This window comes from Rhinopithecus bieti, unplaced genomic scaffold (genome assembly GCF_001698545.2).
Source record: "Rhinopithecus bieti isolate Rb0 unplaced genomic scaffold, ASM169854v2 scaffold_33336, whole genome shotgun sequence".
NCBI lineage: Eukaryota > Metazoa > Chordata > Mammalia > Primates > Cercopithecidae > Rhinopithecus > Rhinopithecus bieti.
Window position 1 is genome coordinate 45,791 of NW_016814190.1, and position 12,380 is coordinate 58,170.

General features: G+C 38.1%; 1 protein-coding gene across 1 annotated transcript in view; it reads right to left on the bottom strand.

Annotated features, from left to right (window-relative positions):
* Positions 1-5,468: 5,468 nt before the first annotated feature.
* Positions 5,469-12,380, bottom strand: part of LPAR1 (lysophosphatidic acid receptor 1) — a 111,205-nt gene continuing 104,293 nt past the window's right edge. Inside the window, exons 4-5 of the mRNA XM_017849966.1 lie at positions 6,915-7,662; positions 5,469-5,491 (exon numbers count right to left, since the gene is read on the bottom strand). Of these exons, the coding sequence (XP_017705455.1) occupies positions 5,484-5,491; positions 6,915-7,662 (756 nt within the window). The 3' untranslated portion in view covers positions 5,469-5,483. The remainder of the gene's footprint in view (positions 5,492-6,914; positions 7,663-12,380) is intronic.

Sequence of the window (12,380 nt, forward strand, 5' to 3'; positions counted from 1 at the left end):
TCGTTTATACAAAGAAGAATCATAGTCTCTTATGTTTGTCCTAATCCCCTTTCAAGTTTTTCTCTAGAAAGCTCTACATGGTTGATCCACAGTAGTTACTGTCCTTATAATTTTATTTATAGAATAAATAGAGTCCTAAGTAATCTTGGAAATCAAATTGGTCAACTTCATCCTACAGAAAAAATTAACACACAGGGAAAGTAACTTGCCCACAATCATCCAGATAGTTCTTGTCAAAGAGTAGATTCCAGAGGTGCCCTGACTTAGTGAATATGTGAACACACACACAGAGAGAGAGAGAGAGAGAGAGAGAGAGAGAGAGGAGAGAGAGAGAGGAGAGAGAGAGAAAGAGAGAGGAGAGAGAGAGAGAGCACAAACTTAATATAAAAACCAAGTGGAATCAAAAATAGTAATATAATGCTGTTGTCAAGGAAGCTAACAGGATGCTAACATATGTGAAAAGCTACTATATGTGATGCTAATAACATACAAGCAATTCGGTTTCAGATGACTTTTTTCAAGGTTTCATTAGGGAGGGAGATTACCAATTGGTTATAAGAAGACCTATTCAAGGAAACTCTTTCTGTGAGAACCAGTTACCTTCACAGCCACAATGTTTACACCTAATCCTGGCTAGCCACATAAATACATGGCTGAAGTTCCCAAAAAAGATGAAGATGGAAAGTGTGGATGGGACTGAACAAGGCAGGGGCAGTAAAAACAGCACCTTAGTGGAAGTCAGGAAACCTGGATCCTGCCTTGGATCATGAGCTAACTAAGACCTGAAGTTCTCAATTAACCTGGAGGTCTCAGTCTCCTCATGTGTAAGATGTAGGAGTTGAATGATGTAATTTTTAGGGATCCTTTCAAGTTCTAAGAATTCTAAATCTGGACCGACTCCAGCCAAAAAAAGAAAAAAAAAAAGCTTTACCAATTATACGCAGTAATACAAGTCCAGTGTTGAAAGCTGCATTTGAAAAGCTGAAAGAGAACCTAGAAAAAATATTGGCTGGGCATGGTGGCTCACACCTGTAATCTCAACACTTTGGGAGGCTGAGGTGGGCAGATCACTCGAGCTCACGTGTTCAAGACCAGTCTGGGTAACAGGGTGAAACCCCGTCTCTAAAACAAAAAAAGAACAAACAGAGCAGAGCCTCAAAGGAGGGTGAACATACATCCTAGGTTGCCCTAAACAGTCTTGATTTACTCCTGTTATCCCAGATTCCCAACAGTTAGTGCCTGTTTTCGCTCCCAAAAGTGTCTCAGTTTGGATGATACATTATGTGAGGATGCTGCCTATAAGGAATTGGTGTTCATTTGATCTTAGGGGACCCTTCACTATCTCCCATCTCCCACAGAGAGAAGCTCAAACTTCTTAGTATGTTACAAAGGTTTTGACTATCTTGTCAAAACTCCACCTGGCATATCCACTAGATGCTAATCACACCTGACTACTTTCAGTTCCTCAAAGGTGATCATCAATGCTCATGAACTGGTCACCTTCTCTTCCACCCAGTGCTACAGTAAGGCAAGCTCCTCTACATCCAGCAAGACTCAGCTCAAGATTGCCTCCTCTGGGAGCCCCTCCCATCCCTCCACTTGTCATCACTCGCTGCCCATACCTCTACTAGCACATGAACCTGAGTGCTTTGCAGCTCTTTTTTAGTCTCCTCTACTACATCATAAGCTCTGTAAAGAATTTTTTCTTTTATCCCTTAGCACACAATTAGCACTCAACAACATGTTCATTGGAGTAAACTGAAAAGAAAAGCACATATAGATTTGCTAACAGGATACTAGCCAAATTAAATCTTTCATCAGAGTGAACAAGAAAACAATGGTCTTAAACTTATCTGACTCCCGCCACTTTCGTCACCACTGGTGACAGTCTCCATGGTATGTGCAGAGTCAGTGTCCTGTGGTCAAAAGGCATGGTCTACAAGAATCTGAAAGCTGATTTCCAGTTCTGCCACTTACAAAAAGAATGATCTTAGACAAGTTATTTATCCTATCCTAATTCAGTTCCCTCAACATAAAATGAAGGAAATGTAACTCCTTGATGTAAGATTATAAACAACACAGGAAGAGTAGGGCTGCATACTGACCCTAGCACAGAGTAAGACAGACATAAAGAGTAATCTGATTTCCATGGTGATAGTTTCCAACCAGAACAGATCAAACTAGAAAAACAGTGTATCCCTCTTCTTCTCCAAAGAAGTAAGTCACACCTGGATTCATTTTACTTTATGTCTCTCCCCAGGACTCAGATGTAAAAACCTCCACATCTTAACCATGATTTTCTCTCTTCAAATTCTGGATTTCCTCCTTTCTAAGTTTCCCAGACAGAAGTGACATCACAAAGAATACAGCCAGAAAGGAAAGGACTTATAATTCAAGACATGCCGTGGTCAAATAAGGAAGAACATCTTGACTGCCACTCTGACTCAATAGTGGAACCGACTCAGAAGGAATTCTTGGTAAAATGTCAAGTAGGGAGACTTCAAGCCTAGGGAGGGATAACATGACTTCATGCTAGGGCAATGAACCTTCAAGTTAACTATACCTTGAACAAAATCCTCCCTCAATCAGAAGCCATAAGTTAGTGCTAATGCAACACCAAACAGTGGAAAAGGGTGGATGAAACGAGAGTCATCAGAGGCAAAAGAAGAAAAGATTGCTCCCTTAAAAGCTTTCTCTGCCCAGGCAGCAAAGTTAGGCAGTTTCAACAGAAACAAATGAGATCACAGTGTTTCAATTTAATAGCACACTGTTGGCTGTTCAAATGTTATAACTAAATACAGCATGTGCTGCTAGTTGTTTTGATTAAAGGGAAGTAGAATAAAATGGAGGGGAAAAACACTCGGGCTCTGAAACCCAAGTGCCCAACCTTGAATCCCAGCTCCTGACCTTGAATCCTTGTTCCTATACTTACTAGCTGTGTGGCTGTGGGAGAGTTACCTAACCTCTCCTTACCTCAGTTTTTATCATCTGGAAAATACGGATAACAAATCAGTAACAGTACCTATACTCTATAGGGTTGTAATTTACAAATACTAATTTCTAAGGTAGCACCTGATTTATGCCAGGTAAGTATTTCACAACTAAAAATAATTATTAAGATCCAGTACTCACTCAAAAGCAGCTTAATACAAGATTATGCTTAAAAATCAGCCATTGGTATTGCCCATCATTAATCTCAAAGATGCCTTTATTTTAATATAAGTTGACTCACAGGAAGTCAGTTGCTGACCAACAAATTCTTCTCTTGATCATGAAGGCTGAATAGGTCTAAAACCCAGGGATCATTTTGATGAAGTTAAAATGGAAACTGAGTAATCATTCCCAGAATAAATGGAAGTAAAACAAACATATTATTTACTGAGCACCCATTGTAGCCAGGCATCTTCCAGGCTGTTGTATTTTAGAAGGCATGGAACATAAAGGTGTCGCTAGGTTTGGCTCCCACATAGTTGAATAAAGTGGCATTTACTGTAATGAATTCACTATGGCTCTGGTCTTCAGTTTTGAAGGCACAGAAACTTGGTTTTGTCATCACATGCATTTCCTCAGCATTCACTGACTACCAGATAACCATGGCAGGCAGTGTGACAATGTGGAGAAAACAGACAACAAATCATTACAATCTTGCCTGCCCTTACACACCTGGCAATCTGGCAGTGAAGAAAAATATTAAAAACCAAATGTGCACAAACTAAGGTAAAATAACCAGAATTATCAATGGACTAATTTACAAAGAGAAGAACTTCGAGTAGACCAGAATTCTTGTTCCTACTGAAGTGGGAGATCAGCAGGACTTGTTTTCACAACCTGCTGATCAAAACAGGATGTAGCAAAGAAACCAACCCAAACCAGCAAGGACCAAGAATCATAATACATATGCATTAGACATTCCTACCAGCACCATGACGGTTTACAAATGCAATGGCAATGACTTGGAAGTTAACCTTACGTGGTTTCAGGAACTCCCCACCCCTTTTCTAGGAAGTTCATGAATAACCTGTTTAATTATATTTATAATTAAGAGTGCGGGCCCAGGCATGGTGGCTTATGCCTGCAATCCCAGGATTTTGGGAGGCCAAGGCAGGAAGATCACTTGAACCCAGGAGCTCAAGACCAGCCTGGGCAACATGACAAAATCCCATCTCTAAAAAAAAAAGAAAAAAAATCTGGGTAGCTGGGTGTGGTGGTATGCACCTGTAGTCTCAGCTAATTGAGAGGCTGGGTGGGAGGACTGCTTGAGCCTAGGAGGTCCAGGCAACAATGAGCCAAGATCATGCCACTGCACTCCAGCCTGGGTGACACAGCAAGATCCTGTCTCAAAGAAAAAGAAAAAAGAATGGGTACAAATATAACTAGCCAGCAATCCATTAGTGCTGCTCTGTGCTACCCTGCCTATGATATAGCCCTGCTCTGCCTATGGAGCAGTCATTTTGCTGTACACTGTTACCCTAACAAACTTGCTTTCTTTCCCTGTTGGCTCACTCTTGAATTCTTTCCTGGGCAGAGCCAAGAACTCTTCCAGGCTGAGCCCCAATTTTGGGGTTTGCCTACACTACGACAAGACCAACCCATGTCTCCCATGTTACCATGCCTATCTAAGGATGGACACTTACAATTCAAATAGGGGAGCACATTGTAGGAATGGCATTAGGCACCACGCCTTGAAAAACATCTGTAAAGATTGTGACTTCCCTATTCTAAGCTTTCCAACCACTCCCTGCCCACATCCTGCCCATTCTCTTATTCTTGCCACTTTTCTCAAAAAGGCTACGGTCCATTTAATTTCTGCTTCCCCTATCACAATCATATTCCCATCTTTCTTCACCAAATACCTTCACCTGTCACTGTGATGGGGTTTTCCATGTTCTAAAACTTCTTCCATCCCACAGCTTGAGAAATCATGCTCTTTATTCCACAGATGTCAGCTGCATTCTATCTTTGTGGAGTATACTAGTTTAAATATTATTTCTGTTATTTTAAAGTTAGTGGTTGTGTAGTGGTAGTAGTTGGGCATGAGAAAGAGGCATTTAGGGCAGATGTACACTGAAACACTAGCTCCTACAGCCTCAAAATTATTATTTCAACATGAAAAACAACCCAATGAGGCACAAAAGTATGTCAATCATTCAGTACTTTGCACACTGGAATACACAAGATATTATAGAAAGGTCAAAATTAAAACAAGAACTTGGCAAGTTAATAGTCCAAGTTCAGTAGTCATTTGCTGCTGGCAATTCTGTGAACTATGAGCAGCCCTTTTCGTAATAGAAAAAGTCCACGCATATAAAAAATGTCAACCAACATTTAGATCATCAGCAAATAAACATTTGAGTCAATACAGAAAAAAAGTCTCATGTTATTTAATGTCTCATGTTTTATTTCATACAAAAATAGCATCCATGGTAAACGAAGATGTGTTTCATCCACATTATGGAAAATACGGCCTTGTGGCACAGGTGTGCTTAAGGTCCTGTTAATAAACATACAGAGAAATCATTTTTGTAGTTCTACTACTAATTTTCATTGGATGAAATAAGACAATCGCATATCTGAGGTGACGGGGTCCTCCGTGTTTCAGTTAGTGAGGCAGGGTTTTAGGTGTGTCAGTGATCCCAAGGCTTAGTTGCTATTCTCACAGGTCTACAAGACAGTCAACAATGAGTACAGCTGAAAATGATGTCCATGATGCATTCACCCTAACCAAAACAGATGAGACCTATGCATCAATCTGAATGCTACTTTATATAATGATCATTAGGACCCTGTCTCCTTTCAGTGGCTAAAATTAAGGTCACTCCCAAAGATTCAGAGGAACCACATAATCCCATGTTACATTCACTCAAAAATGCTACACAAATTGGAGCACAGAGAATTACAGGAACTTCCCAATGGATTTCTGCGGGGAAAGAGGAGGTGATAAAAATTTTTTTTTTTTCAATTTCCATAGAGAAAGATGAAATAATAAAAGGTTTTCAAAAAAGATTTTTTAATGTGATCAAGTGTTAACCTGAATACAGTCTATGGAGAATGTGTAATTCCATTGGGTAATTATTTTAAAAAATTTTCACTCCAAAGGAAAGCTCCAAAGGAAATGTCTATATCTGTCCTTTTCATGGGTATACCTCCAGGAGCTAGCACAGAGCCCAGAACATAGTAGGTGCTCTTTAACTACCTTCTACACACATAAGTGAATAAATATGTTCCTCTTGATCACTACTATGAATTTTCATCCAAGAAAACAATGCTTATTTAAAAGCAGAAGGTATTTGACTCTACAAATCTTGCTCTTCACCTTGAAATATGGATTAACCTCCATTACTACAAATAGAAAATTAATAGAAAAGAAGGAAGTTTTCATGAAGATGACGGTCAGAGAATATCATTAACTCCAATCTGTTTTGTTCAGTAAATCTATACAAAACTTTGATATACTTACCTATAATGTAGTAACAATTACAGAATAGACTAATAAAAATAACCATACATGGAAGCATATTCATATTCTATGAAAGCACTTTCTGTCTGAAAATACGTAATACAGAAACTACAATGCAAAAGTTTCACAATTTAGGCTGTAAGAAAAACAAAACGAGTTTGATTGGTATTTCTAGTATTTTCAATATTAGATAGCCAAACTCTTCAATGACATTTTTTACATCATCATCATTTATACTGCACCACTGAGACCCATGTTTCCCTAACACTAATTCTATAATTTTAGAAAGACTCATAAGCTGACATTTAATATAAAGGTGCCTCATCCCCTTGTGATTCCTGCATATATACCTGGTGAATATTCATACTGTTGGTTACCTCTGTCACAAAAAAAAAAAATGTGGTTTATGTTAAGTCATTGAGAATCTACAAGGTAAGTTAGTCAAGACAAAACTTACCAAGCACAATGACCACAGTCTTCAGAAGACTCATCATGGTATCCCGATTCCGCCGGGGTCCAGAACTATGCCGAGACATTCTCATAGTCCTCTGCCGAACATAGCCAAAGATGTGAGCATAGAGAACCACCATTACCACAAAGGTCACCAAGTTGAAAATGGCCCAGAAGACTAAGTAAGAGTCGCTGTAGAGGGGTGCCATGTTGGAACAATTTTCAATATCACAGATACAGTTCCAGCCCACACTGGGTATAGCACCCATAACGATGGCCATAGTCCAGATGACCACAATGACCACCACTACCCGCCGGTTGCTCATCCGTGTGTGGAGCTGCATGCGGAAAACCGTAATGTGCCTCTCGATTGCAATAGCCAGTAAGTTGGCCACAGATGCCGTCAGGCTGGTGTCAATGAGGCCCTGACGAAGGAGCCATGTGCTAACAGTCAGCCTCCGAGTATTGGGTCCTGTGTTGAACATGAGATAGAAGTAGGCCAACCCAGCAAAGAAGTCTGCAGCAGCCAGATTAGCCATTAGGTAATAAATAGGAAAATGGAAGCGGCGGTTGACATAGATTGCCACCATGACCAGTAGGTTGGCCAACATGATGAAGATACAAACAGTGATTCCAAGTCCCATCACCAGCTTGCTGACTGTGTTCCATTCTGTGGCAAGATGCTTTCCACTTCGGTTATAAAAGAAGGCAATGGATTCGTTGTAGAAGCACTGTGGTTCATTCATGGCTGTGAACTAAAAGAAAAAGGAGAAAAGATGATGAAAAAGAAGCCACAGGTCCAGATTTAAAGCTTATATAGACAACACAAGACTTCTATAGTACATGAAACAGAAAAACAAAAGCAAATAATTTGAATATTTGATCCTGCATACCATCTTGTGATTATGTTGAAACCCCAAGGTTTCTCACAATATTACTGTCCTCAAGATTAAAGGCAGTTGGAGTTAAATAAATGACAAGGTCTCTGTTTAGTGGTTTCATGTCATTGAAGTCTACTAGAAAAGCCACATGGCCAAGAAATCTTGCTCAAAATATATGAGACAGACAAAAATTTTGCAGAACATTGCAATTGGATATTTACCATAGTAAAATCTATTTGATCTGTTATTTAGGGAATCTGTAAACACAGTTGGTTTCTAGATAGGGTATCATTCCCCTATTATTCTCCATTTCTATTCTCACATAGTATGTTCTATGTGGGATAGACATTTTGTAATGCAGGTTCCCACAAGGACCATCATTCTGAACATTTCAAAGAAGTCACTGTGCATCAAAGGTTTTTTGCCCAAAGCCAGCATTTGCTGCTCAACATTCCTGTGGTCAGCACTGCCTACTCCCATAACTCCTTAACCTCATAACCTCAGAATAGGACTTGTCAACCAATCTATGACATTTGAGAATTTTTTTTCTTTTTGGAGGACCCAACGTAACCTCCAAAGAGTAGGTGACCCTTTGACAATTCTCTACAAGTAAAATATACTTAGATTAGATGCAGCGTATTTTTTAAAGTATGGAGTGACAATGCTTTATAACATGTTTACTTATTCTTCAACATCATTGATAAGAATATATTTGCTTATTATTTATACTCTCACTTAAATCTAAAAAGGATTGAGACAGTGTAAAACAGAATAATATATATTTACTTACATATATCATAANTAAACAAAATTAGAAAATAAGTAACAAAAGAGAAATTAGAAAATTGTACATCACATAGAGTAAGTCATTCTTCTTGAAGCTGTAAGCTTACCTGGGACCCCTAAAATTAAAAAATGTATCTTGAAGACAGTTCACATTCTACTATTTCATTTTTATTTTGCTTTGCATCTAATAAATTACCCAAAAGATATGACACTTTTAACCACTATTTTTGATCAAATATTCTACTGAATATCCATAGGTTGTACATAAATGTTTACCAAACACTGAAACTTCCAAGAACAATGTGAAACACTTAAGTGGTTAAGTCTTCTGACTTACCCAGGCATCTAAAGTCTCTTTCCTTATCTAGACTTCAATAGCTTTTAGACTATGCTTCAAACATTATACTTAGTACACTGTATAATTATTTATCTCTTTACTTGTCTGCTTCTTAAAGAGATTACAGTCCTGGGCATGGTAGCTTACACCTGCAATCCCAGCACTTTGGGAGGCCAAACTGGGTGGATCACTTGAGGTCAGGAGTTCAAGACCAGCCTGGTCAACATGGTGAAACCCCCTCTCTACTAACATGGTGGTGGGCACCTGTAATCCCAGCTACTTGGGAGGCTGAAGCAGGAGAGTCACTTGAACCTGGGAGGTGGAGGTTGCAGTGAGCCAAGATCATGCCACTGCACTCCAGCCTGAGTAACAAAGCAAGACCCTGACTCCATCGCAAAAAAAAAAGACAAAGTTGATCAAGCTGTTTCCCCACTAGACATGTTTTAATGGCTTATGAGCACACATTAGATAAAAGTCTAAACTCTTCAATCATCTTATCAGACCTTACTTACCTGCCTCTCTAGCCTCAACTCAAGATATTAATGACTCCAAACTCTCAGGTTCAGCTCTATTTAATGTGTTGTGCTCTCTCTCTCTCAACTCTGGTTCTCAACAGTGAAAACAGTGGTTTCCTGTATCAGAATTACCTGAGAGTTTGTAAAACACTGATTGCTGACATACCGCGCAAGAACTTCTGATTCAGTAGATCTGAGGTAGGGTCCCAAGTAATGCTAAGGCTGCTGGTCCAGGGAATCACTATATCATAATTGCTTAATTATTTGTTGATCCCCTCTACACTAGGCTATGAAACCCTATAAACACAGAGATTCTAGCTTGCTTATATTCATTGTTGTATAGTATTCAACTGTTCTATGGACTACATGCTAAATACATATTGATTTCCTTAATAAATTAAAGATATTTCCAAAAATGTTTAAACTTTACAACTTTCCTTTCTGCAAAGGATATTTAAAACTTTGTCAAGACAAATATAAAAGTCTGTTCTTTTCATTAGTCTCTATAACCATTTACCTTCTCTGAATCAAGAAAGGTTTAAACCAAATATCAAGCATATATTATTTCACAGCATTCCAACTTCTGAACACCAAGTAGCAACAAAGTTAAGCAGAGATATAAGAAGCTTCTTAGCCCTTTCCACAGGGAAAAACTATAAAGTTAAGGATGGCAAAATTAAAAAGTATAAATTATCTCTTTAAGCCACAATGTACAAAGATGAGTAAAACTGACAGATTTTCTCTGGTAGAGAAAAGTGCTCCGTCCTGTGCCATTTTTTTTCTCTCAACAATTGACTGTAATGCCATAAAAACCATACATATTTAATGGCATAACTTAAATGATTTTTGAAACTCAGTTTTATCATCTGTGAAATGAGAAAATTGGACTAACTTATACATAAGGTCTATTTCAGATTTAAAATCCTATACTAAGAGGATTCTGGATAAGAACTCTGTATTTCATGAAAATTAGCAGCTAAATATTGAAAGAGTAGAAAATACACCAGGAATTAAAAATTGGGAGTGTATAATATGCTTGAGAAGAAGTGAGAGGAATTTCAGTTGGTTTCATGACAATAGAGGAATTAAAAGAGAGGAATTAAATCTCCTCTCTTATCGTCTGCAGAAAGCAACAGGTCAAAAGAATAAGCAGTGGAGACCCTGAAAGTACCTCCAATGGCAGTCAGAAGGGCAGTGTGAATGGGCTTTCCTACTTCTTCAGGAGCTGACAGACTTAGAAAACCCACATGGTTCAGAAAGAATCCAATCTAACTGCGATTGGACTATAAGCCAGTAAGATAGTCAGTGCTATAATGACAGAAAAACAATTATGGAACATAATGGGGAAAAATGTAATCAAAGGAGGTGGCCACTCATCTCCCACCAAAGAAGAAATCACCTTCCACTGAAGCAGATGTATGGGAGGGGGAAAAAAAAAGAAGAGATAGAAAGAGAAAAAGATTAAATGATGGGACATCTCTGATTTGTGTCCTCAACGTGTTTCATTAATATAGTAACACTGAAAATAGAACAAGCCATTATGAAGACAAAAGAAATCAGTAAAAACTTCACAAAAATAGTTTTTTATTGCTACTTTAACAAATTGCTATAAATTTAGTGGCATAAATATACAAATTTATTATCTTACAGTCCTAGAGGTCAGAAGTCCAAAATAGGTCTCATGGGACTAAAATCACAGAGAGGGCAGGGCTACGTTTCTTTTCAGAAGCTCTAGGGGAGAATCTGTTTCCTTGTCTTTTCCAGCTTCTAGAGGCTGCCCATATGTCTTGGCTCATGGTCACCTGTCATCTTCAAAAGCTGGTAATGACTAGTCAGGTCTTCCTCACATGACTGACAGTCAATCTTCTCTCTCACTCTTCCACATTCAGTGACCCTTGTGATTACACTGAGCCCACCCGAAAATCCAGGAGAACCTCCCCATCTCAACATCTTTAACTGAAACATATCTGAAAAGTCCCTTTCTCTATGCAAGGTAGTAGTCACAGGTTCTGAGGATTAAGTAATGGATCTCTTTGGAAGCCATTATTGTGCCTATCAGAACAAACTGAAAAACAATTTCTGAATTAAAAATGGCAATGCAGACAATGAAATGAAGAATAAAAATTACAGAAAACTGAAATGGCAGGTAGAAGACTTAAGAAATTCACCCAATACTCAGAAAAGAGTCAGAGATGACAAGAACAAAAGAAAAGAAGGCACATATAGGAAAAAAACTCAAGATGCACCAGGAATCCAAGAAAGATCAGAAGGAACCTGAAGAAACACAGCTCCAAACAGAAGACAAATTATTGCCTGAAAAGAAAGGTCTCAGATTACTAATTTAAACTTACATAGATTACAAAACAAAGTTAATTAAAAGCAACTAAAATGTAGGCATATCCTGATGAGATTTTGGGATCTCAATGGTAAAGAAAAATTGTAAGAATTTAGAGAAAAAATAAATAACAAGTCAAATATCTAAAGAGAGAGAGAATAAGAATTGCAAAAAACAGACCCATTATGCAGAGAAATTTTTTGAGATACACAGCCAACTACATTGATGTTTTCATATGAGGACAATAAAGAACAGTCACAGAAATGTAAGTATTCAGAAAGAATGCCATCTACACTTCCTTCGTAGAGAAAGTACATATCCCTCATGAGAAAAGAAAAAAACAAATATACACATACAGTAAATACGAGACCCTGGCAGCAAGCATTAAAACCCACAGAACATGATTCTTAATCATTGTTCTTCATAGGGTTATAAAACTTAAAGCAAATACCAAAAATAATTATTGAAAGAAGCTATACCTATTAATAAAATAGCAATTTAATAATAATCTGGGATTAAAATTACTTACTGTGTAAATAAAACTTGAAATGGGGAAGCAGAATGTAAACATATTAATTTTCTCTTATTACTCAAGTATGAGACGATTTAAATTGTAACA